Source organism: Pantherophis guttatus, chromosome 4 (genome assembly GCF_059756535.1).
Source record: "Pantherophis guttatus breed Tessera chromosome 4, ASM5975653v1, whole genome shotgun sequence".
In the NCBI taxonomy this organism is placed as follows: domain Eukaryota; kingdom Metazoa; phylum Chordata; class Lepidosauria; order Squamata; family Colubridae; genus Pantherophis; species Pantherophis guttatus.
The window spans coordinates 152,024,691-152,047,239 of record NC_142066.1 but is presented as its reverse complement, the minus strand read 5'-3'; the positions used below and the strand labels follow the sequence as shown (position 1 = coordinate 152,047,239).

At 41.0% G+C, this 22,549-nt stretch overlaps 1 protein-coding gene across 1 annotated transcript in view; it reads right to left on the bottom strand.

The window, feature by feature from the left end:
• Window positions 1-18,526, bottom strand: part of EXOG (exo/endonuclease G) — a 28,293-nt gene extending 9,767 nt beyond the window's left edge. Inside the window, exons 1-5 of the mRNA XM_034401639.3 lie at window positions 18,265-18,526; window positions 16,576-16,725; window positions 13,503-13,642; window positions 11,536-11,612; window positions 8,028-8,142 (exon numbers count right to left, since the gene is read on the bottom strand). Of these exons, the coding sequence (XP_034257530.2) occupies window positions 8,028-8,142; window positions 11,536-11,612; window positions 13,503-13,642; window positions 16,576-16,725; window positions 18,265-18,454 (672 nt within the window). The 5' untranslated portion in view covers window positions 18,455-18,526. The remainder of the gene's footprint in view (window positions 1-8,027; window positions 8,143-11,535; window positions 11,613-13,502; window positions 13,643-16,575; window positions 16,726-18,264) is intronic.
• Window positions 18,527-22,549: the final 4,023 nt, after the last annotated feature.

Below are 22,549 nucleotides of genomic sequence, written 5' to 3'. Positions count from 1 at the left end.
GAAATGTGACAGTAGCGTTTTCAGCATTTCAGAATCCCTGCGTGCAATGTCATAGAACTCTTTTTCTATAAAGGGAAACATTGGTAGCTCAGGGTTGAAATGAGGGGGTCAGGAGTGGGTTCTAAAAATTTTTACTACCGGTTCTGTGGGCGTTGCTTATTTTGTGGGCATGGCTTGATGGTCATATGACAATGCTTTAGGATTTAGCAGAGGTACTGGTCTACCAGGCTTTTAACTGCTTACAGAGCTGTACTGGTCTACTCATTTGTTTTTGGAGGCACCGGTTTACTCATTTGTTTTCTTTTAACACTGATCAGCTGTAGGGCAGCTCTTTGAAGCCCCAGGGCAAGAGTTTAAACAATTTTTCCCCTCTAGCCGATCAGCTAGGACTCCGGAGGCAGCAATAGATTGGGGGTGGGGCCAAATAAAAGGTAAGATTAATGCAGGGGGGGCGGGAGAACCGGTTCGGTGATGTCATATCGTCACCGCTACCGGCTCGGCCGAACCGGGCCAAACCCACCACTGGAGGGGGTCCTTGGTGCTCCCTGGTCTTCCTGGTTTTATTTCACCAGCCAAAAGGAGGTTAGAATTTTGAGTACCTGTTTTGCTGCCATCTAGTGGCTGTTTGCCATTTGCAGGCCAGCTACGGCAGCCTTAATTAAATAATGAAATAAAAATAAATATTAATCGAATAAGAAATTGAAATGAGAATAAAGATCATTAGAAAATTGAGGCCGCTCGAATACCACTTCAGATTGAACTGAAAAGGGAAACAACAAGAAAGAGGGGAAGGAGTAGAGAGAGAGAGGGAGGGAGAAGAGAGGAGAGGAGAAAGAAGAAAAGGAAAAGGAAAGGAAGAAAAGGGAGGAGAAAGAGGAGAAGAGAAGGTTAGAAGGGGGGAAGAAGAGAGGAGTGGGGGAAGGGAAGGGGAAGAAGGAAAGAGAAGGAGAGGAAGAACGAAGAAAGTAGGAGGAGAAAGAGGAAGGAAGAGAAGGGGAGGAGAAGGAGAATGGTTGGAAAGGTAAATGGTAAAAGAGCAGCCCTGAAAAAGTAAAAAGTAAAAATGAAAGTAAAAAGATAAGATGATTGAAAAATGATGGATAAATGACTGTACATGTAAATATGTTTATGAGAAATAAAAATTTTAAAAAAATTTGGAAAAAAAATATCCTAGTATGGGTCAAGAAACTTGCAACAAAAACTTGTTGCAAAAACTTGCATCAAAACAACCAAGCTCAGAGAGCTCTGGTAGCGCGGCAGACTAAAGCACTGTTATTAACATCAGCTGCCTGCAATTACTGCAAGTTTAAATCTCCCCAGGCTCAAGGTTGACTCAGCCTTCCATCCTTTCTAAGGTAGGTAAAATGAGGACCCGGTTTGTGGGGGCAATAAGCTGACTTTGTATAAAATATACAAAAGTATGAAGGCTATTGCTTAACGCATTGTAAGCCGCCCTGAGTCTTCGGAGAAGGGCGGCATATAAATCAAATTTTAAAAAAAAAAGCACCCCACAACACTTTTCCTATTGCACTGAAGAAAGTACTGAAGAATGTAATAGTGGTCAACACCTGAAAACGGAAGTTGCTCGCTGTGTTGCAAGGAAGAAGTACAGTATGAAAGACGAATGTATCAAGAAAGATCTTACAGATATAGCTGGAAGAAATGATACAACAACGTACTGATTTAAAATCAGAGCTGTACCTACTGGGTATCCTGCCAGAAAAAATTAGCAAAGAAAATATTTATTTGATTACACATGTAATAACCGCTGCAAGGATTGTTTATGAACAACATTGGAAAGCAGAGAAAATACCTTTGGAAGGAAGAAGTAATTAAAAAAAAATTAGATTGTGCAGAAATGAATAGATTGACTTTGATGATTGAAGAAAGAGAAGATTCAGAATACTTTAAGATATGGAATCAATTCTACTATTGGTTAGAAAAGAGATACAAATAAGTAAATGAATAGTTACGTATAAAAATGCTATAATCAGAATAATTTGTTAGTGATGAATTGTTGTAATTGATTGGATGAGAACGAAGACAGAAGAAATAACAAAAAGAAGAACGATTGGGGACAACACCGAGATGTCACATGGAAGGAATGACTGATGTATTAAATGTTTGTTTGTTTAAAAAATAAAAAACTTTTAATAAAAATAAAAGGAAAGATCTTACAGATTCAGCTTTCTCTAGTGGCAAACCTATGCAATGCGATCAGAGTTAACAAAATTAGTGGTAATCCCTGGGTTTTTTTGTCACCCTGATTTATGTTTTGGGGGATGGCAATTGCTTAAGACTTCTGCAGGTTAATAGACATAAAATTCCATCAAGACTTGACAGCCGACACACCTGACTGAGCTCTCTCTGTATTAAAAGCAAAGTCAACGAAATTCAAAGAGAATTCACAAATATTCTCTTTGTTACCCAGTGATCTTTTGGTTCCCAAAACTGCTTCTTGGGTGTGAAGATCAAGAATAAACAAACAAACAAACTCAAACAAACTTTATCTTATTCTTAAACAGTGTTACTCAACTATAACTCAGGCCTCACGAAATTGTGAATACAGGTAGCCCTCGACTTACAACCATTTGTTTAATGAACATTAGAAGTTATAATGGCACTGGGGAGGAAAAATCAAATTATGACAGCAAGAGCCTTGGTAGCGCAGCAGACTAAAGCACTGTTAAGTAACACCAACTGCCTGCAATTACTGCAAGTTCAAATCTCACCAGGCTCAAGGTTGACTCAGCCTTCCATCCTTTTGAAGTAGGTAAAATGAGGACCCAGATTGTGGGGGCAATAAGCTGACTTTGTATAAAAAAGAACACCGTTTGGGGGGGGGGCGAAAGCCCTACTAAGCAGGTATATACAAAAGTATGAATGCTATTGCTTAACGCATTGTAAGCCGCCCTGAGTCTCCAGAGAAGGGCAGCATATAAATCGAACCAATCAATCAATCAATCAATCAATCAATAAATAAATAAATAAATGTGAAATTTACGAAACTTACTTGGCTGCACTGTCCCTCCTGGGACCTATGATCATCACTGGTGATTCTTCCCAGGTGGTCTCTGACAAGCAAAGTCAATGGGGGAAGCCATTGTATTGCTTAATGACAATATAAATCACTTAACAATGGGAGAGATTCGCTTAACAACCGTGGCAAAAAAAGGTGGTAAAATAAGGCATGACTCACTTTACAACTGCCTTGCTTAGCAACGGAAATGGGAAATTGTAGTCGTAAGTTGAGGACAACCTATAACATCTGTAAAGATGATAAATCAAGCCAGGGAGAATCAAAAGTAAGATATGATGGCAATATCAATATCGGTTTACTTACAAATGAGCTACTGTAATCCGTTTTAAAAGCTAATGGTGCTAGAGGCCATTAAAACATTTAGTTATATCATAATAATACTACCAATTAATTATATATGGTGCAGACATTTATTGATTTTAATTCCAGCCAAAGGCAATGGATTCTACTGTCAAACTGAACTACAAATATCTCTGATGTATCCTGATTGAAATTAATTTAGCCACAAATTTAAAACCAGAAATAAGGAAAGATATTGATTAATTCCAGACATCCATTGAGCTGCAATGATTTTCTGATATACAATTTGGAATCACATTGTCCTTATTTTACATTACGTTTAAGGCTTCTCTTTTAACTCCAAAGTACTACTGTACTTCACCTGAACTGATACTTGACATTTAGCATGAAATATATTTCTTCAGATGTTATTCCAAGTGATCTTACTTACAGCCTGGCACCCTTGTGTATCTTAAAAGGGCCCTTTCAAGAAAGGGAATTAATAACAGAGCTGCGTAAAATCCTCTCAATCACTTGTTTCCTTTGTATTCAGCTTGAATAAGTAGGGTTAGAATATTTTATTGATTTGGTAGGAGCCTATTCTCTACTGAAAATCCACTATTTGAGCTTTTTACAGTGTTTTGAGTCAATATTAAGTAAAATATTCTGCCTTTAATGTATTTTGGGTCAACGGTAAGTGAAATCTTGATTCCTAGAGGCTTTGAACCCCGTTTCACACATTGTCAAAAATTATGAAAACACGGAAAACATGCAAAATTAATTAAGACACAGTTCTTCAGAAAAGGGTAATAAATATTTTTCACAGCCCTCCATGAAACAGCAACAAATTCTTCATTATTAAAAGGTCATTATTCCTTTAAAAAAATTATGAGAAGACATTAGCATATGTTTAGAATGCATTAACTCTTACATTCTACATGATTGACTTTCTGTGTCCTTTTTCAGACTTCTGTTTCAAAATAACGGTGTTACTCTTTGAAAAGTTGTGCCTGATTTTACTTTTCGTCCTAAACTGTAGGAGCAGCCCTGATACACATTTGCTTTCCAATATCATTTGAAAAGAAATTATAACTGTTAAGGTTCATTTTCTCAGTACAATTATATATTTTGATTGCCAGTCAATTATAAAGTTTTCTTTTACATTCACTGTTTTATTTGTCAGATTTGTAACCCAAACCGTAATGCAGGAATGCACAATGGTGTGTGTTGCATTCCCCTTTTTCAATTTCCCCACTAATAATAACTGAGAAAATATTTGGCCCAAAGTCCTTCAGCCACCTTCCATGGCCAAGGGTGGATTCGAAACTGGATCTTTTTCATAGTGACCCATCATCTTAATCCATGGGGGATTTTTTTTTCTTCAAAAGGGGAACTGGACTGTTTTTTCTTTGAGGAAGAAGAAGACATTTCGCTTCTCATCCAAGGAGCTTCTTCAGTTCTAATAGCGGGGGGAATGGAAGTTTTCTTTTTCCCACCATCCGAACCAATGAAGCTCCTTGGATGAGAAGCGAAATGTTTTTCTTCTTCTTCCTCAAGGAAAAAACAGTCCAGGTGCCTTTTGAAGAAAAAGAAAAAAAAGCCCCTTTGAGATGGCAGTTGGATCTATCACCGACATTATCCTGACTGACTGAAAAATTCATTGCTTTTGACAAAGCAGCTGAGGAAAGGCTTCAAATATTCAGAGGAGGACAACAGAAGGGCAGAGCCAAACTGATTATGCATTTTGCAGCCGACAAAACTCTAAGGAATTGTAATTTCTGCATTTGTTAAATGAAAGGGATGTGCTCCTAAGAGCACTCCTGCTGTATATAAATAATGAACCAGCCGACCAATTATAAGAGTATCTCTGTAACAGGCCAATCAGTTCATGGGAAAATGCCCAACTCTGAAGCATTTCCAATTCATTTGATCACAGTACCACTTGGCCACCTATCACAGAAACATTGAACGCCAGAGTTGGGATCACCCACTCCAATTCCCTGCAGAAATTTGACAGAAAATCAGTGACGGAGGGATGGGGAGGAAGTGTGGGAAGTGACTGATTGTGTGTTTGTGAATGTGTATAACGGAGGGAGGGAGGGAGGGGGAGAGAAAGAGAGAGAGGGAGGGAGGGGGAAAGAGAGAGAGAGGGAGGGAGTGGGAGAGAGAGAGAGGGAGAAGGAGGGGGAGAGAGGGAGGGAGAGAGAGAGAGGGAGGGAGGGAGGGGGAGAGAAAGAGAGGGAGAGAGAGAGAGAGGGAGGGAGGGAGGAGGGAGGGAGGGAGGGGGAGAGAAAGACAGAGAGGGAGGGAGGGAGGGAGAGAAAGAGAGAGGGAGGGAGAGAGAGAGAGAGGGAGGGAGGGAGGGAGAGGGAGAGAAAGAAAGGGAGGGAGGGAGGGGGAGAGAGAGAGGGATGGAGGGGGAGAGAGGGAGAGAGGGAGGGAGGGAGAGGGAGGGGGAGAGAGGGAGGGAGGGAGAGGGAGGGGGAGAGGGAGGGGGAGAGAGGGAGGGAGAGAGAGAGAGGGAGGGAGGAGGGACGGAGGGAGGGGGAGAGAATGAGAGAGGGACGGAGGGAGGGGGAGAGAGAGAGAGGGAGGGAGGGGGAGAGAAAGAGAGGGAGGGAGGGAGAGGGAGGGAGTGGGAGAGAGAGAGAGGGAGGGAGGGAGTGGGGGAGAGAGAGAGGGAGGGAGGGAGAGAGAGGGAGGGAGGGAGATTCTTCTATGACATTTAAGGCTATATGGCTTACCGTCTAAAATGATATCATTTACTTAAATAGAACTGTATTTAATTCACTAAATATACCTTCTTTATCCCTTAATCCGTTTTGAGATTTTTTTGACAGACAATTTGTCGCAATTCAATAAAACACATGAAAATCCCTTAAACAAGATGATTTCGTTGAAGTGTAAAATAAATATGAAGAAAAGCTCAAATCATAGCAAGTGCTGCGATGAAGCTCCTAAATTATGCATTTAATCTGGGCTTGATCTGACTGAAGCAGAGGAAGAAAAATTGTTGGGGAAAAAAAGCTTATTTAGAAGCAAAAAGCTGCCAGAGGACAAAACTCACTATACAGGGGATCTCTAGAGAACAGCCTCCCTGAGACTAAACGCTGACATTTTTATTTACTCTGGAAAAAAAAAATGAGACAGTGAGTTTTGCCTTGTGGGGACATGAATTTTTCCTATGGGTATTTTTTTACATTTCCACACTTATATTCTGCAAGTGTATCCTCAAATTCCAAGTGTGGTCATCGCTCTATATTTTCCGCAGATATTTGGTTTGCCAAATTCAGCTAAAGTGAACCTGAGCCAAAAGGCAGAAAATTGTTATGTCCAGTGGGCACACTTGGAACTTTGAGAATATTTATGTATTTACTTATATCCCACTTTTATTATTTTTACAAATAACTCAAGGTGGCAAAGATATCCAATACATGCATATCTTCCTCCTGTTTTCCTCACAACAACCCTGTGAGGTAGGCTTGGATGGGAGAGTGAAAATGAGTGGCTCAAACTCACTCAGATGGTGTCCATGCCTAATGCAGGACTTGAATTCACCATCTCCTGGTGATTGGCCCAAAGTCATCCAACTGGCTTTTATGCTTACGGTGGGACTAAAACTCCCAGTTGCCCAGTTTCCAGTCTGTCCCTTAACCACTAGACTGAACTGGTTCTCATATTCTGTGTATATTGGACAGAGACTTAGTAATTATCACATATTGTCACTTACTGTCACTTACCTTTCCTTCAGTAATTCAAGCCTCTAGACTAGTTCTTGCATATATTCTTATATATATAATTTCCATACTTATGTGTATGTATATGTGTGTGTTGTGTGTGTGTATGTGTATGTGTATGTATATGTATATGTATGTATGTATGTATATATATATATTTGTCTATATAAGTTTTCATGGGTATATATGTGTGTACAGTTAATATTTCGGGTTTCTTCCCGTGTAATTGTGAACATATCCCTAAAAGGGTAGAAGCGACGTTTCGACAGAATCTCATCTGCCATCATCAGGCTTATGTGAGATTCTGTCGAAACGTCGCTTCTACCCTTTTAGGGATATGTTCACAATTACACGGGAAGAAACCCGATATATTAACTGTACACACACACACACACACACACGTATATGTATATGTATATGTATATGTATATGTATATGTATATGTATATGTATATGTATATGTATATGCATATGCATACACACACACACACACACACACCCCAGTGGTGGGTTTCAAAAATTTTTTACTACCAGTTCTGTGGGCGTGGCTTTGTGGGCATGGCAGGGGAAGGATACTGTAAAACCTCCATTCTCACCCCACTCCAGGGGAAGATTACTGCAAAATCCCCATTTCCTCCCAATCAGCTGGGACTTGGGAGGCAGAGAATAGATGGGGGTGGGGCCAGTCAGAGGTGATATTTACCGGTTCTCCAAACTACCGCTACCGGTTCTCCAGAACTGGTCAGAACCTACTGAAACCCACCTCTGATACACACACACACACATACATACATATACATACACGCTATAGTTAACGACAACCCAGCAAAGCACTCTTCAACTGTCCAGGCACTTCTATTTCTGAAACATTTTCCTCATGCACGTGAGAACTCAAGACTGCATTCATTACAAGTCCGCACAAAGAAAGTGCAATAAAATGAAGAGGCAGCCTTCTCAGAATACATCCTAACCTGATAGATAACCTTCTTCTTCCCATCTTCATCCGACTGAGGTAACATCAAGGGTCCTGAAACAATCCAGATGTCTTCAAATCTTTCAGTCAGCTCCCGGCAATACATCTCCACTCTGTAAATATGTCAAACAGACCACGTAAACTGATAGGCTGGTTCCTTTAATAAAATATCTCACCTCACCCTCTAGAGTAATGGTGTCCAACCTTGGCAACTTTGAGACCTGTGGCCTTCAACTCCCAGAATTCCCCCCCTCCTGTATTGCAAAATGCCATTATTTGCATGAGGTTTGAGTTGCACTACTAGCAGAGGTGGGTTTCAGCAGGTTCTGACCAGTTCTGGAGAACCGGTAGTAAAAATTCTCACTGGCCCAGCCCCCATCTATTCTCTGCCTACCGAGTCCCAGCTGATCGGGAAGGAATGGGGATTTTGCAGTATCCTTCCCCTGGAGTGGGGTGGGAATGGAGATTTTACAGTATTCTTCCCCTGCCACGCCCACTAAGCCACACCCATAGAACCGGTAGTAAAAAAAATTGAAACCCACTACTGACTACTAGGTGTTACTCCATAGAACAATGAGCTTCCAAACATAATAACTCTATTTACTTCTATTTTTCTACTTTTATCTTTATTTCAAGGTGAATTGTACATTGTGAGAAGCAAATTTTAGCCATTTTAAACATTTCTATAAGCGCAACTTTAAAACTGCAACTCCCCCACCAGGGAAGAGGGAAAAAAAGTTGGAGTACGCTTTGCTCTAAAAACAAAAACTTTCAGGTTTCTGCCTGATGAAGCAGTTCTGAAAGTGGTTTTTTTCCCTCAGCATCATCATTTTCCAATGCACAAGTATCTTGGGGAGGGGGGAAAAACGCAAAGTAATTTATTCAAACTTGTATCCACTGATTTACATTCATTCCTTTCCTTGGGGAAGTTATTAGTGGTGGTATTTTAGTGACATTAAAGCTTTGCCTCTGAAGAAGTCATCACCTCAGTTGCATTGAAGAGCAGTGAGTGGTTAGAATGCAGTATTGTAGGCTGACTCTGCCGACTGCCAGCAGTTCGAATCTCACCAGGCTCAAGGTTGACTCAGCCTTCCATCCTTCCGAGGTGGGTAAAATGAAGACCCAGATTGTTGGGAGAAATAGGCTGACTTGGCTTACAGAGGGCTATAAAGCACTGTAAAGCCGTATATAGGGCTAAGTTATATTGCTATTGGATTTGCATTCAGTTGATAGGGAGGAAACAAGGAAGGGAGTGAGTTGGATAGATAAGAAATACAATGAATGAATGAATGAATGAATGAAAGGATGAATGGATGGATGGATGGATGAATGAATGAATAAATGAATGGCTTGCACCTTACTGAGGGATTAGAGGTAAGAGCCATCTCTTTACAGGTGGCAAACATAGGACTGACGGTTCACGGACTCGCCTGCATCACTAGCTACCAAATTAACAAAAAATATTATCAATAAAGGAGAATATCTGTAGGTGAGGATTGAAATGAGGGCTCCTCGGTGCTCCCTGAGCTTGGTTGTTTCCTTGCAGAAGTTTCATTACCCAAACTAGGTAACATCACCAGTGCTAGTGATGGTGATATTATTTATTTATTTATTTTATTAGTCATATTTCTATGCCGCCCACTCTCCGAGGACTCTGGGCAGCTTACACCGAAGACAGTATACTAAATAGCATATTGCCCCCCAACAATCTGGGTCCTCATTTTACCCACCTCGGAAGGAGGGAAGGCTGAGTCAACCTTGAGCCGGTGAGATTTGATCCACTCATCTGCTGAACTAGCAGTCAGCTGAAGTAGCTGCAGTACTGCACTCTAACCACTGCGCCACCTCGGCTCCCTAATTAACTAGTTTGGGTAATGAAGCATCTGCAAGAAAAAAAGCAAGCTCAGAGAGCACCGAGGACCCCTCAAAGATTATTATCCCCACTGTGTGTCCCAAAGATGCTTTCTTTCAAAAGGCAGGTAGACTTTCTTGCTTTGCCAGAAGACATTTCGCTTCTCAACCAAGAAGCTTCCAGAAACTGGAATCTCCATAGACATTTATCATAGTGTTTCCCTTGCTTGAAACGAACTAATTCTGTTTCTTGGCAGCGTGGATCTAATTCCTCAATTTCTATCCACTTTCATTAGATCTGTGTATCTTTTAAAGCAAGGGTCCCCAACCCTGAGTCCACAGCCCGGTTGGGAACAGGCCACACGAGTGGCCATGAAGCTGCATTTGTGCAAGCGGAGCGTGAAAAACCATCCCCTCTCCCTCCCCCACCATTGGTCCAGAGCTGGAAAGGTTGGAGACCACTGCCTTAAAGTGTTATGCACCATGAGTATTCAAGAAGGGAGCTATTACCGTATTTTTCGGAGTAAAAGACGCACCTTTTTCCCCCCTAAAAGGGGGTGAAAAATTAGGTGCATCTTATACACCAAATGTAGCCCTGCCCACCCACTGGCCCCCACCCTTTGGCCTCTGCCTCCCAGCAGTTACCTCCTTGTAGCAAGCAGCAAGAAGAAACAGCTCCTTTCAGCTTCAGCACAATCTAATTAGCACAAGTTGATTGGATCGGCCTCACAACTCTCAGTTGATTTGCTCTCAGCTGTTTTGCACCGGCCTCTGCTGCTTGCTGCAAGGAGGTAAATTGCTGGAGCAGATTTTTTTTCCCTTGTGCTAATCAATCTATGCTGAAAACGAAACTGAAAGTAAAGCAGGCTGTTTGCTGCAAGGAGGCAAAATTGCTGGGAGGCAGAGGCAGATTTCTTTTTGTTTTCCTCACCAAAAAAGGTAGGTGCATCTTATAGTCCAGTGCGTCTTATATTCCGAAAAATACGGTATATATTGTCTCCACTCATACACATACACATAGAGAAACTCTGGATTAACGTGTCCACCATACATTCTGGGTAAAAATTCTCTCACTGGATGAGGAAGTTGCAGAGGCTTTTGGGGCCAGATCATCCAAATTCAAATAGCATAGATGGTCCTTGACTTACAGCCATTCATTTAGTGACCGCTGAATGTTGCAACGGCAATGAAAAACCGGTCCTCATAACTGTTACAACACCCCCATGATCAGTGATTAAAACCTAACAAGAATTTACAACTGGTGTTGCCCTTTGCCCTTTGCAACCTTTCCAGCTAGCTTTCGACAAGCGAAGTTTACGGAAAAAGCCAGATTTGTTTAACGACAAGATTCATTTAACGATCACAGTGATTTGTTTAACAACTATGACAAAATAGTTCATAAAATCAGTTGCGATTCACTTAACAACCGTCTTGCTTAGTTACAGAAATCCTGGTTGCAACTGTGGTCGTAAGTCGACGACCATGCTTTCTTTCTCTGAGAACATTTTTACATTTTCCCCCCTCTGATCTTTTCCCCTCAACTTGAGGTGTTTCGCTTATTTTGGTTATTCTTCCTTCCAATTCCGGTTGAAGTGTGATGATAACATTGAAGCAAAACTCATCCTGTTTTTGGTATATCTGTTAAACACACCCACCTATTCCAGAAACCAGCATTATTCTCATAGTTCTGAGGCACAATGTTGGATAGATAAAATGTTTCTGCCATGGCTTCCTATTTTAAAAAAATAAGAATTAAAATTGAGTTTCTGATGGATGCCTACATTAGTTAAGAACTCAGAATTAAGCATCATATTAGCAGAACTAAGTCAGACATCAAAGCAGAGCTTGTGTTCGGTAGAATATTAATAGACTGATCTATAATTCTTACATCAGTCAGCATTACAGGGCAGGGCCAGATCCTTCAAATTCCTTTTTTTTTTTTTAATAATTTTTATTACAATTTTCCGTTACACAACTCTAGTACATAATCAATTGTGTCATTTTTGTATACTTCGGAACAACATTCCATACAATATATACATTATATACATTCAATATCTAATCCTCAATAGCCTTATGTATATTTCCAATTTTTATTTCTATTATCTATCCAAGTGTACCATTTTTCCCAAACCGCTTAAAATTCCGAATCATCTTTTTCTTTTAGTTCTAGGGTAAGTTTATCCATTTCGGCACGTTCATGTATCTAGATCCTTCAAATTCTGTCTGCTTTTTAATCAACTTGCTTCCCTTCCCTAAAAACCTAGGTACAAAATTGCAGAGATTCCATAAGATTCACGTCATTGTTTGGCTGTTCTCTAATGGATTTAGGAATCAGATTCCAATGTTAAGCATTTTTATTTATTATATCCTGTCTTTATTATTTTTTTAAATAACTCAAGGCAGTGAACAAATCCAACACATCTTCCTCCTCCCATTTTTTTCTACAACAGCAACCCTGTGAGATGAGTTGGGATGAGAGAGAGAGACTGGCCCAAAGTCACCCAGCTGGTTTTCCTGGCTAAGGCAGGACTAGAATTCACAGTCTCCTGGTGTTTGGCACAAAATCACCCAACTGGCTTTCATGCCTAAGGCGGGATTGAATTCGTTGTCTCCTAGTGCCTGGCCCAAACAGGCTTTCATGGATAAGGGGCAGGGGTGGGTTCTAAATTTTTTTACTATCAGTTCTGTGGGCGTAGCTTATTTTGTGGGCACAGCTTGGGGGTAATGTGACTGGGTGGGCGTGGCCAACTTTTTTTTTTTTTTTTTACTTTTAAAAGCATTATTTCTACAACCTTAAGAGGTTGCAGAAAAAAATGCTTTGAGAAGCCTTTGATGATCAGGCAAGACATCTGGGATTGCCAGAGGCTTTTAAAGGGATTCTTTTTTTCTACCTCTTCAGCTGAAGAGGTTGCAGGAAAACATGCTTTTAGAGGCTTCTGACGATCAGGCAAATCTGCTGGGATCGCCAGAAGCTTTTAAAGGGATTTTTTTCCTACAACCTCCTTGGCTGAAGAGGTTGCAGAAAAAATGTTTTCAGAAGCCTCTGAAGATCCCAGCTGAGCCGCGCGATCATCAGAGGCTTTTTTTTAACTTTTAAAAGCATTTTTTCAGCTGAAGAGGTTGTAGAAAAAATGCTTTTAAAAGTTAAAAAAAAAAAGCCTCTGATGAGGTAGGCGAGGTAAGCAAGCGGCGACCGGGCCGGGGACCAGTTAGGGGGCGTGGCCAGCCAATGTTATTACCAGTTCTCCAAACAACTAAAAATTTTTACTACCAGTTCTTGCGAACCGGTGTGAACCGGGAGCAACCCACCACTGATAAGGGGGAACTAGAACTCATAATCTCCTAGTAACTGGCTCAAAGTCACCCAGATGGGTTTCAGGGATAAGGTGGGACTAGAACTCATTGTCTCCTGCTTTCTTGCTTGGTGCCTTAATTATTAGACCAAATTGGGTCTCTTTGCATTCTCTTTTTGCAAAATGAAAAAAAAAAAGATTGTATTTTCTCATGCAAAAAAAATTGCATATTTTTACTTGCGATCTTGTTTAGCTGAATATGGCTCAGTGTGAATTGTTTTCAACCTTCCATCCCTTCCCCTTTGAAGAAACAAACTCAATCCTACTGGCGAATGTTTGTTGTCCCCTGCTGGTGCCATATGACCTCGTGACCAGCCACTGCCGATGTAATCTTCATTCACAGCACTGAACATGGAAGGGATGTTGGGATCTGCTTTAAATTTACAATGTTTTCTGTCTGCACTGCCTGTGGAACAAGATACCAAACAATTCGATTACATTTCCTTTTCAAAAATCAGTTCTGTGCTGAAAGCAACCTACACAATTGCAATTTTTTAAAAAAAAGATATCTAGAGCAGACTTTAAGTAGTTGTAACTATCCCGAGCAGAAAATGTGTCTCCCAACATCCCCATACAGATAGTCTTGAGGTAAACTGAACTGAACTTAAGCCTCTTCAAATGCTGACAAAAATATTCCAAAAGTGTATTCAGTAACAATCTAAGCAGATATTCCATGAGACAGAGGTTCTCTAACGTTGTGGCTTCCTTAAATAATACATGAATTTGTAAGATTCCCTCCATTTTTTTCTTTTTAAAGATCCTGTAACTCCTTGCATCAGGGTAGAGTCAGGGCGACTGAATGGAACTGAACCTTTTCTGGCCGGATGCCCTTCCCGACACCTATGCACAGCTCACAGCAGATATTTTCTCTTTGTGCCCAGAGAAAAAAATATATCTGCTGCTATTTAGGATTGAACTCACAGCCTCCTGATTGTGAGGCTAGAGCTCCATCTCTAGGCCACCATGCTGCTCATAAGATTCCCTCCATGAATGTTAGGATAATTCTAATAATAGTAATGAGGAGGAGGAAGAAGAGGAGGTGATGAAAGTGGATGGGTGGCATAGGATCCCTGTTTTTTTATGGCAATTCAGATAACTTTCAGTAAGGCTGGAAAAGTTTGGAGGCTTGACCACACAAAGCAGGACCAAGTCAAAAATGCAAGCCAAATCATAAAAGCATAAATATGGAAGCCAAAGTTCACCCTATTGGCCACTTCATTGTCCTATTACAGCACATTCCTGATCCAACATGTTGGAGCTGCATTGGAAGTCAGTTCCTATTAGCCATAGGTATCAGGCTCATGCTGAGAACAATGGGATTGTAGTCCACCTAACTGGAAAGCAGGACACAAGTGTCACTCAAGGGGAAACTGACTTCATCAATCTTGGTGTAAAATGATTGGAATAAAGTCCTATAGATAGTCCTCGAATTATAACCATTTGTTTAGCAACCAATCAAAGTTACAACAGCACGCAAAAAAGTGACTTATGACCAGTCCTCACATTTACAACAGTTGCAATGTCCCCATGAGCAAAATTCATGTACTGGACAACCGTATTTATGACAGCTACATAAATACATGTGATTCCTGAATCACCATTTGCGACTTTCACGGCTTCCGACAACCAAAATCAATTCCAGGCTTGCTTAACAACCATGAGAGTCATTTATCTACCAGGATGATTCACTTAACTTTTTAAAAAGTTGCAAAAGCGATAGTGATTCACTTAACAACCATCCCACTTAGCAAGGAAGCTTCTGATCTCAACTGTGGTCGCAATTTGAGGATTACTTGTATTCATTTCTAGCTGTTGACTTTCATTCCTCTCTCCTCCCACCACATCACTTCCACAGTACTCTAGAATGACGCCAAGCCCCTTTCAGTTGCCTGGGGATGATGGGATAGCACCTTCGATGCAAGCTGATTGGCAGGAAAGGAAGCAGCAGCTTGCAGGGCATGGCAATTAGAAGTGAAATTGTGGCGTACCTCTTGCTTACAAACGTCTCCAAAAAGCAAGCAGGAAGGCGAATGAACTTAAAGAGTTCCAGTGTAAGTGGAAACTTCTGTTCATCTTAGAAAATAACCCCATGCATAGTTCTATGAAAGTAACCTTCACTATACTTAGCCTTATTTTCAGATGAATTCAGATAGTCCCCAATTTACATTCAATTTGAAGTTACAATGGCTCTGAAAAAAGTGACTTATGACAGCTTTTCACACTTTTATTTATTTATTTATTAATTATATTTATATACCGCCCTTCTCCCGAAGGACTCAGGATCAGCCAGGATCAAATACATAAATATAAAAGTTAAACAATTTAAAACCAGATTAAATACTTTGGCCCACAATAAAAACACTTAGGAATGTTGCAGGATCCCCATGGTTATTTGATGAAAATTCAGACACTCGGCAACTGACTCATATTTATAACAGTTGCAGTGTGCTGGGGGGGTCACGTGCTCCCCTTTTGCGACCTTCTGGCAAGTGAAGTCAATAGGGAAGCTGGTTCACTTAAGAATTAGGTTACTAACTTAACAAATGCAATGATTCACTTAACAAATGTGGCAAGAAAGGTTGTAAAATGGGCCAAAACTCACTCACCGTATTTTTCGGAGTATAAGACACACCTACCTTTTTTTGGTGAGGAAAAGAAGAAAAAGAAATCTCCCTCTGCCTCTGAGCAATTTTGCCTCCTTACAGCAAACAGCCTGCTTTACTTTCAGTTTCATTTTCAGCATAGCTTGATTAGCACAAGGGAAAAAAAAAGTCTGCTCCCAGTAATTTACCTCTTTGCAGCAAGCAGCAGAGCCATGTGCAAAACAGCTGAGAACAAATCAGCTGAGTGTCGGGAGGCGGATCCAATCAACTTGTGCTAATTAGGCTGTGCTGAAGCTGAAAGGAGCTGTTTTTTTCTTGCTGTTTGCTCACAAGGAGGTAAACTGCTGCGAGGCAGAGGCCAAAGGGTGAGGGCCAGTGGGTGGGCGGGGCCACATTCAGTGTATAAGACGCACATAAATTTTCAACCCCTTTTAGGGGGAAAAGGGTGCGTTTTATACTCCGAAAAATACAGTAAGTATGCATGGGGTTATTTTCTAAGATGAATCAAGGTTTCCACTTACACACGCTTTGGATAGGTAAGCTCTTAAGTCTCACTTAGCAACAGAAATTTCAGGCTCATTTATGGTCATAAGTCAAAGACTACTTGTAAAGGTAAGATTGCAGCCAGGGGAACAAATCTTCTATTGCAATTCTATGATTCATACATGGCAAGGAGTCCCTCTCTTCTTAGAAGGAAATTAATTACAATATCCAGACAGAGGAACTGTTTAAATACCTGAAGTTTTATATTTGGAAATATGTTCAATCACCCATCTAGGTACTCGTTTTGCCTGATCATAAGAGAGAGCATGATTGGTGTAATATCTGATTTGAGTTCCAGCTGCAGGAAATCCATATCTTTCCAATATAGATTTTGGTCCAGGTTCTAAGAGAGAAAGGAAAAGAACTTCTTTTTGAAACAAAGGCCTAGAGAAATCACATCATATCTTAAAAATCAGAACCACCTTTTTACAAATCAGAAAATTATACAGTGTCATAGTCTTTCAAAGATTATATGGCACTGTATAAGTGGTTTCAATTTCATATTTTTATAGCAGCAGTAATACAAATAGGTTTAAGTCACCTAAGTGGTCAAAATATGCAATTACCAATAATTGTGCCCTACACTGCAGAAATACAAGGCAGAGAAAACCACTTTTCAGTAGCGCTGGGTGATTTTCATTGTATGAAGGAAGAAAAGAAATGGAAGGTGTATTTTTTAAAATACATCTGGCTCCTAGGGTTTTCATTTGCAACCTTCCTGGGGAGCTTCTGAGAAGCAAGGAGACCAGATTCACTCAATGTCCACGTGATTCACTTAACAACCATGGCAGAAAAAGTCACAACATGGGGCATAATTTATTTAACAACTGCCTTGCTTAGCAATTAAAATTTTGGGCTCAATTGTTGTGGCAGGCTGAGGACTATTTGTTACGGCCACTTATTCCGCAACTTACGATGGCGCTGAAAGTTGCCCCTCAAAGTTGCGCCCAAAGTTGCAGCATCCCCATGGTCACATGATCAAAATTCAGAAGCTTGGCAACCGACTCATATTTACGACGGCTGCAGTTATCCTGAGGCCACGTGATCACTTTTTGTGACCTTCTTGACAAGCAAAGTCAATGGGGAAACCAGATTTACTTTACAACCGTGTTATTAACTTAACAAGTGCAGTGATTCACTTAACAACGGCGGCCAGAAAGGCCATAAAACGGGGCAAAACTCACTTAACAACGGTCTCATTTAGCAACAGAAACGTAGGGCTCAATTGCGGTGATAAGCCAAGGAAGGACGATAAATTGAAGCTGCTATTCCTTCCCATTCATAAGATGGATCTTTGCAAATAATTCTGGGGAACCAAAGATCAAATTCTGACATGACCCTTGGCACAGTAGGCTAAAAACAAATGGCAGGGATCTGATTAATATGAATTTATATACATTGCATTAGATTTGGACACCCATAGATTATGCCAAGAGGAGTGATGGATTGGATACCCCATGTCGATGCAAGGACTGTCTTCATACCGTCAATTCCAAATTACTTCATCACTTTTCCCCCAGTCCAAGTACAACCAGGTCTAAATCTCAGTTTTGCTTTGCTTTTTTTTTAAACGCCTTTGTTCCTTTCGCATGGAACAGCTGCACGAGTATTCCGCACATGCGCACTCGCCCTCTAGCCCAGGGGTCTCCAACCTTGGCCACTTGAAGACTTGTGGACTTCAACTCCCAGAGTTCCTCAGCCAGCTTTGCTGTGGCTGAGGGAATTGACGGAACTCTGGGAGTTGAAGTCCACAAGTCTTCAAGTGGCCAAGATTGGAAACCCCTGCGAGTCTAGTCTCCGCTCAGCCACGCCCACTTTCCCGCGTCATTTCGCCTTCCCCGGACGGATCGATCGCCACGCGCTTGCGCAGTCGCCTCCTTACCTCCCAACGGCAGCGGTGTCGATGGCCGCGGTTCTTCTGGCTGGGGCGCGGCGGCACTCGGTGGCCAGTCGGGCTTTCTGAGGAGTTTTTTGGCGAGCAGCCCCGAGACTGTGGCACCCAGGGCCGCTCCGCATACGAAACCGCCGAAGAAGCGGTTCCGAACGAGGCGGGCTCCTATCGCCTCTGCCATCGAGCCCCCGTCGGGAGGGCCGCCAAGCGGGGAGCGAGGCTTTCCTCCGCCCCCTGCACGGACTGCGCAGACTCCCCTCTCTGCCTCTGAAGGGGGGGAGGGGGGGAGAAGAAAAGCGCGGGAAAGTTGCTCTTCCCTCAGCCAGGCCCGTGTTCCCTCGCCCATCATCCCCATCCATCCCCGAATACAGGTGGCCCTCCATTTAAAACTGTTCGCATAGTGATCGTTCAGCGTTACAAGGGCACTGAGGAAAAAGCGATTAAGGACCATTTCTCACACTTATGACCATTGCAGCAAATCCCCATGGCCATCTGGTCAAAATTAAGCCTGGCTTGTATTTATGACTTAAGTTTAGTGTCCCTTAATCCCCTTTTGTGACCTGGCAAGCAAGGTCAATGGGGAAGCCAGATTCGCTTAACAAAGGTGTCACTAACTTAAATGCAGTGATTAACTTAATGCTGATAAGAAGGGTTGTAAAATGGGACAAAATTCACTTTAAAATGTCTCACTTGGCAATAAAAATGTTGGGCTCAACTGGGGTCGAAAGTTGAGGACTACCTCTAGGGCTAGAGTTTCAAGAGCAGGGGTCATAACCAATTAATGCAGTGGTTCTCAACCTTCCTAATGCTGCGACCCTTTAATACAGTTCCTCATGTGGTGACCCCCAACAATAAAATTATTCCTAAAACCATTGAAAATATGTGTTTTCTGATGGTCTTAGGTGACCCCTGTGAAAGGGTCATTCGACCCCCAAAGGGGTCCCGACCCACAGGTTGAGAACCACTGAATTAATGGAATAAGAGTTGGAAGGGACCTTGGAGGTCTTCTAGTCCAAACCCAAGCAGGAACCCTGTGTCATTGCAGACAAATGGCTGTCCAGTCTCTTTAAAAGCCTCCAGTGATGGAGCACCCACAACTGAAGGCAATTTGTTCCGGATTCATTGTTCTCATTGTCAGAAAGTTTCTTAGTTCTAGGTTGGATCTCTCCTTGATAAGATAACCCTTACTACTTGCCCTGCCCTCAGGAGCTTTGGAGAATAGGTTGACCCCTCCTCTTTGTGGCAGCCCCTCAAATATTGGAACACTGATACCATGTCACTGTAGTTCTTTTCGTTAAACTAGACATACCCTATTTCTTCATGTGTTTTAGTGTCCCCTAATCATATTCGTTGGTTTACTCTGCACTCGTCTGGAGTCTCAACATCTTTTTTTATATCATGGTGACCAAAATTGAATAGATAGGCAGTTATTGTTCTCAAGGAGCCATATGAGAAATGTTATGGAGGACTACTGCCAACCACCCCCTGCTGCTGCTGCGGAGGGCTGGACAAGGACAAGCAAAGGGCCAAATATAGCCCGCAGACCTTAAAATGTCCAATTCAGCTTAGGAGTGTGCATAATATCCTTGTAACTCTCTGAAATTTGGCCTGAAGGCATAAAAATAAAGCCACAAAGCAGACAGGGCAATCTCTTGGATGTAGTGCCACTGGGAAATCCCAGTCTGTAGACTGGACTGAACTTGAACTGCTATCTCAAACAGACCACTTCTATGTCACAGTGAAGGGGGGGGGGAAACATGGCTGCATCCATGAAATCATCCAGATCTGAGCTGGGTTTAAAGGAGCCTTTAGTGTCAGCAGATAGAGCATCTCAATTCAGCCTACAAGCAGTTTGGAGTGCCTTTTTTTTTTGTCAGGTGGGAGACCAACCAGGAAATTGTGGCCAGAGAAAAAAGGGGAAAACCCTGGGAAACGAACGCCGCAAACCATGTCTATGTTGTTTCATAAAAAGTCACCAGGAGTCAAGCTCAGTTTGAAAGTGTCTTTGCTATCTTGCATAGTAGAGGTAGATTTTTCTTCTTATTCTGGGCTACAGTTTGTGGGTGAAGTTGGCTGGATTCCCAAATCTATAATTGGTTGTAAATCCCAACAGGTTCACACCATATATCAAGGCAAAACTATACCAGTCTCACATGGTTTAGTGTCATCTGTGTACTCAATAGCAATTTAATTTTGCAAGGAAGCCCTTTTTAAGAAGTATTTGAGGTTCAACTACCCTGTTTCCCCGAAAATAAGACATCCCCTGATAATAAGCCCAATCGGGCTTTTGAGCACATGCGCTAAAATAAGCCTCCCCCCAAAAAATAAGCCCTCCCCGAAAATATTTAAAGAGGTGGAAATCAGGTAAGATGGCAAAAGGAGCCCCATGTTGCTCCACGCGCCCCAAAATAATAAGACCTCCCCGAAAATAAGGCCAAGCGCTTATTTTGGGGTTCAAAAATAAGACAAGGTCTTATTTTTGGGAAAACACAGTGATATCCATAGGAGGAAGGCATCAAAAAAATTAAGATAGTAGTTGTGACACTAATTCAAGTAGTTGTGACACTAATTTTGCATGTGCCGCATTGCATGTATAGGTGGTCCTCTACTTCAAACCATTTGTTAGCAACTTTGAAGTTTCAGTGGCACTCATAAAATGATTTAGGACCAGTCCTCACACTTACGACCATTGCAGCATTGCCCACTGCCGTATGATCAAAATTTGGTACCTGGCAACCAGTATATATTTATGAAGATTGCAGCATCTCGGGTCACTATCTGTAACTTTCCAATTGGCTTCTAACAAGCAAGATCAATGGAGAAAGCCAGATTCACTCAATGTGAAGCATTGTGTGCTTCACTTAACAAGTGCAGTACTTTGTTTAACAATTGTGACAAAAAAGGTAAGAAATTTGGACAAAAATCACAAATGTTTTGCTTAGCAACAGAAATCTAGTCTCAACTGGGTATATAAGTCAAAGAGTACCTTTATGTATAATTATCATACTTCTATCTTGACTTTTGTTAAACCCTGTGCCCCACCCGTGGATTCCTGTGGGTTCAGTTCAGCAAAGGTATTTTTTAAGCAGAGTTCATTGAATTAAACATGGTTGGATTTGCACTTGTCTAGTGTTTCTCTTTTAAAGAATATATGGGTGTATGTGATGGGTCCACGTAGTTGCTTTTCATGTTTAATTACATCCCCATGGTGAAAATAAACATCAAATAATTGATTGCATGGGTGAGAAGAAAAAAATACCGCCGGTAAGTGGCAATAAAATGTGAAAGATCTTCAATTAAAGCTGAAATGTAGCAATAGCAACTGCCAAGCACTACTGTCCTAAATGGATACTTGATACCTTTATGTGTGCATTTCAGTTTTGAAATTTGATTAGTTTTTAATGTTTGAACTTCACTATCACTTAACTGTTTACAGCCCTCCTTCATATATACAATTCGACTTTCCCACTCCTGTATTTATCAACTGAGAACATTTTTATTCATCTGATGGAAATGGAATGTAATCCTGATGTTAAAATATGACACATTAAATATATTGATCTTTGAATGCCAATGTTGAAGTATATCTGATCAAAATTACACTTTAAAAGCTTGAGATATTTCCCATGAAATTAGTAATTGTAGGAGTTGCCAAAAAAGCCATTCAGGCTTGTGAAAACTGTGTGAGAAGAGTGTGTGCATCAGAGGCAACGTGTTCCAGTTTTCCAGTAGCATATAGTTAATAAAAATTATATGCTAGCTATTAAATCAGTTTAGAAATAACTTCACTGAATATAAGAAAGGTTGATCATTCTTGATCTAAATCATGAAGTTTTTAAATTCTTCCATCAAATGAGATAAAATAAGAAGCTGGTGTACTTACTTAAGACTCATTATATTAGTAATGTATATGAACTTTAATAATAGTATTATCTAAATGCATTAGATAATTGAATATATGTAGAATTGTAACTATTTACTGATAAAATGATATACACTTTTTTGTATTTTTCCACTTTTTAAAAAACAATTTTTGTGTTTTTTTTCTTTGATGATGTATATATATATATATATATTGTTTTCCTTTTTTATCATTAAAAATACCTGTTTAATTGAGCTTTTATTTCTGTTCTTACCAGACCAGAATTTGCTTTGCAATCATTAGAGAAATATTGACTGACCATCCCAGGCAGTAGTTTCATACAAATCAGTGTCTTTGTCTAGTGACGGCCTCTTATAGTGACCATCTGAGTTTACAATGGTGATAAAAAGTAAC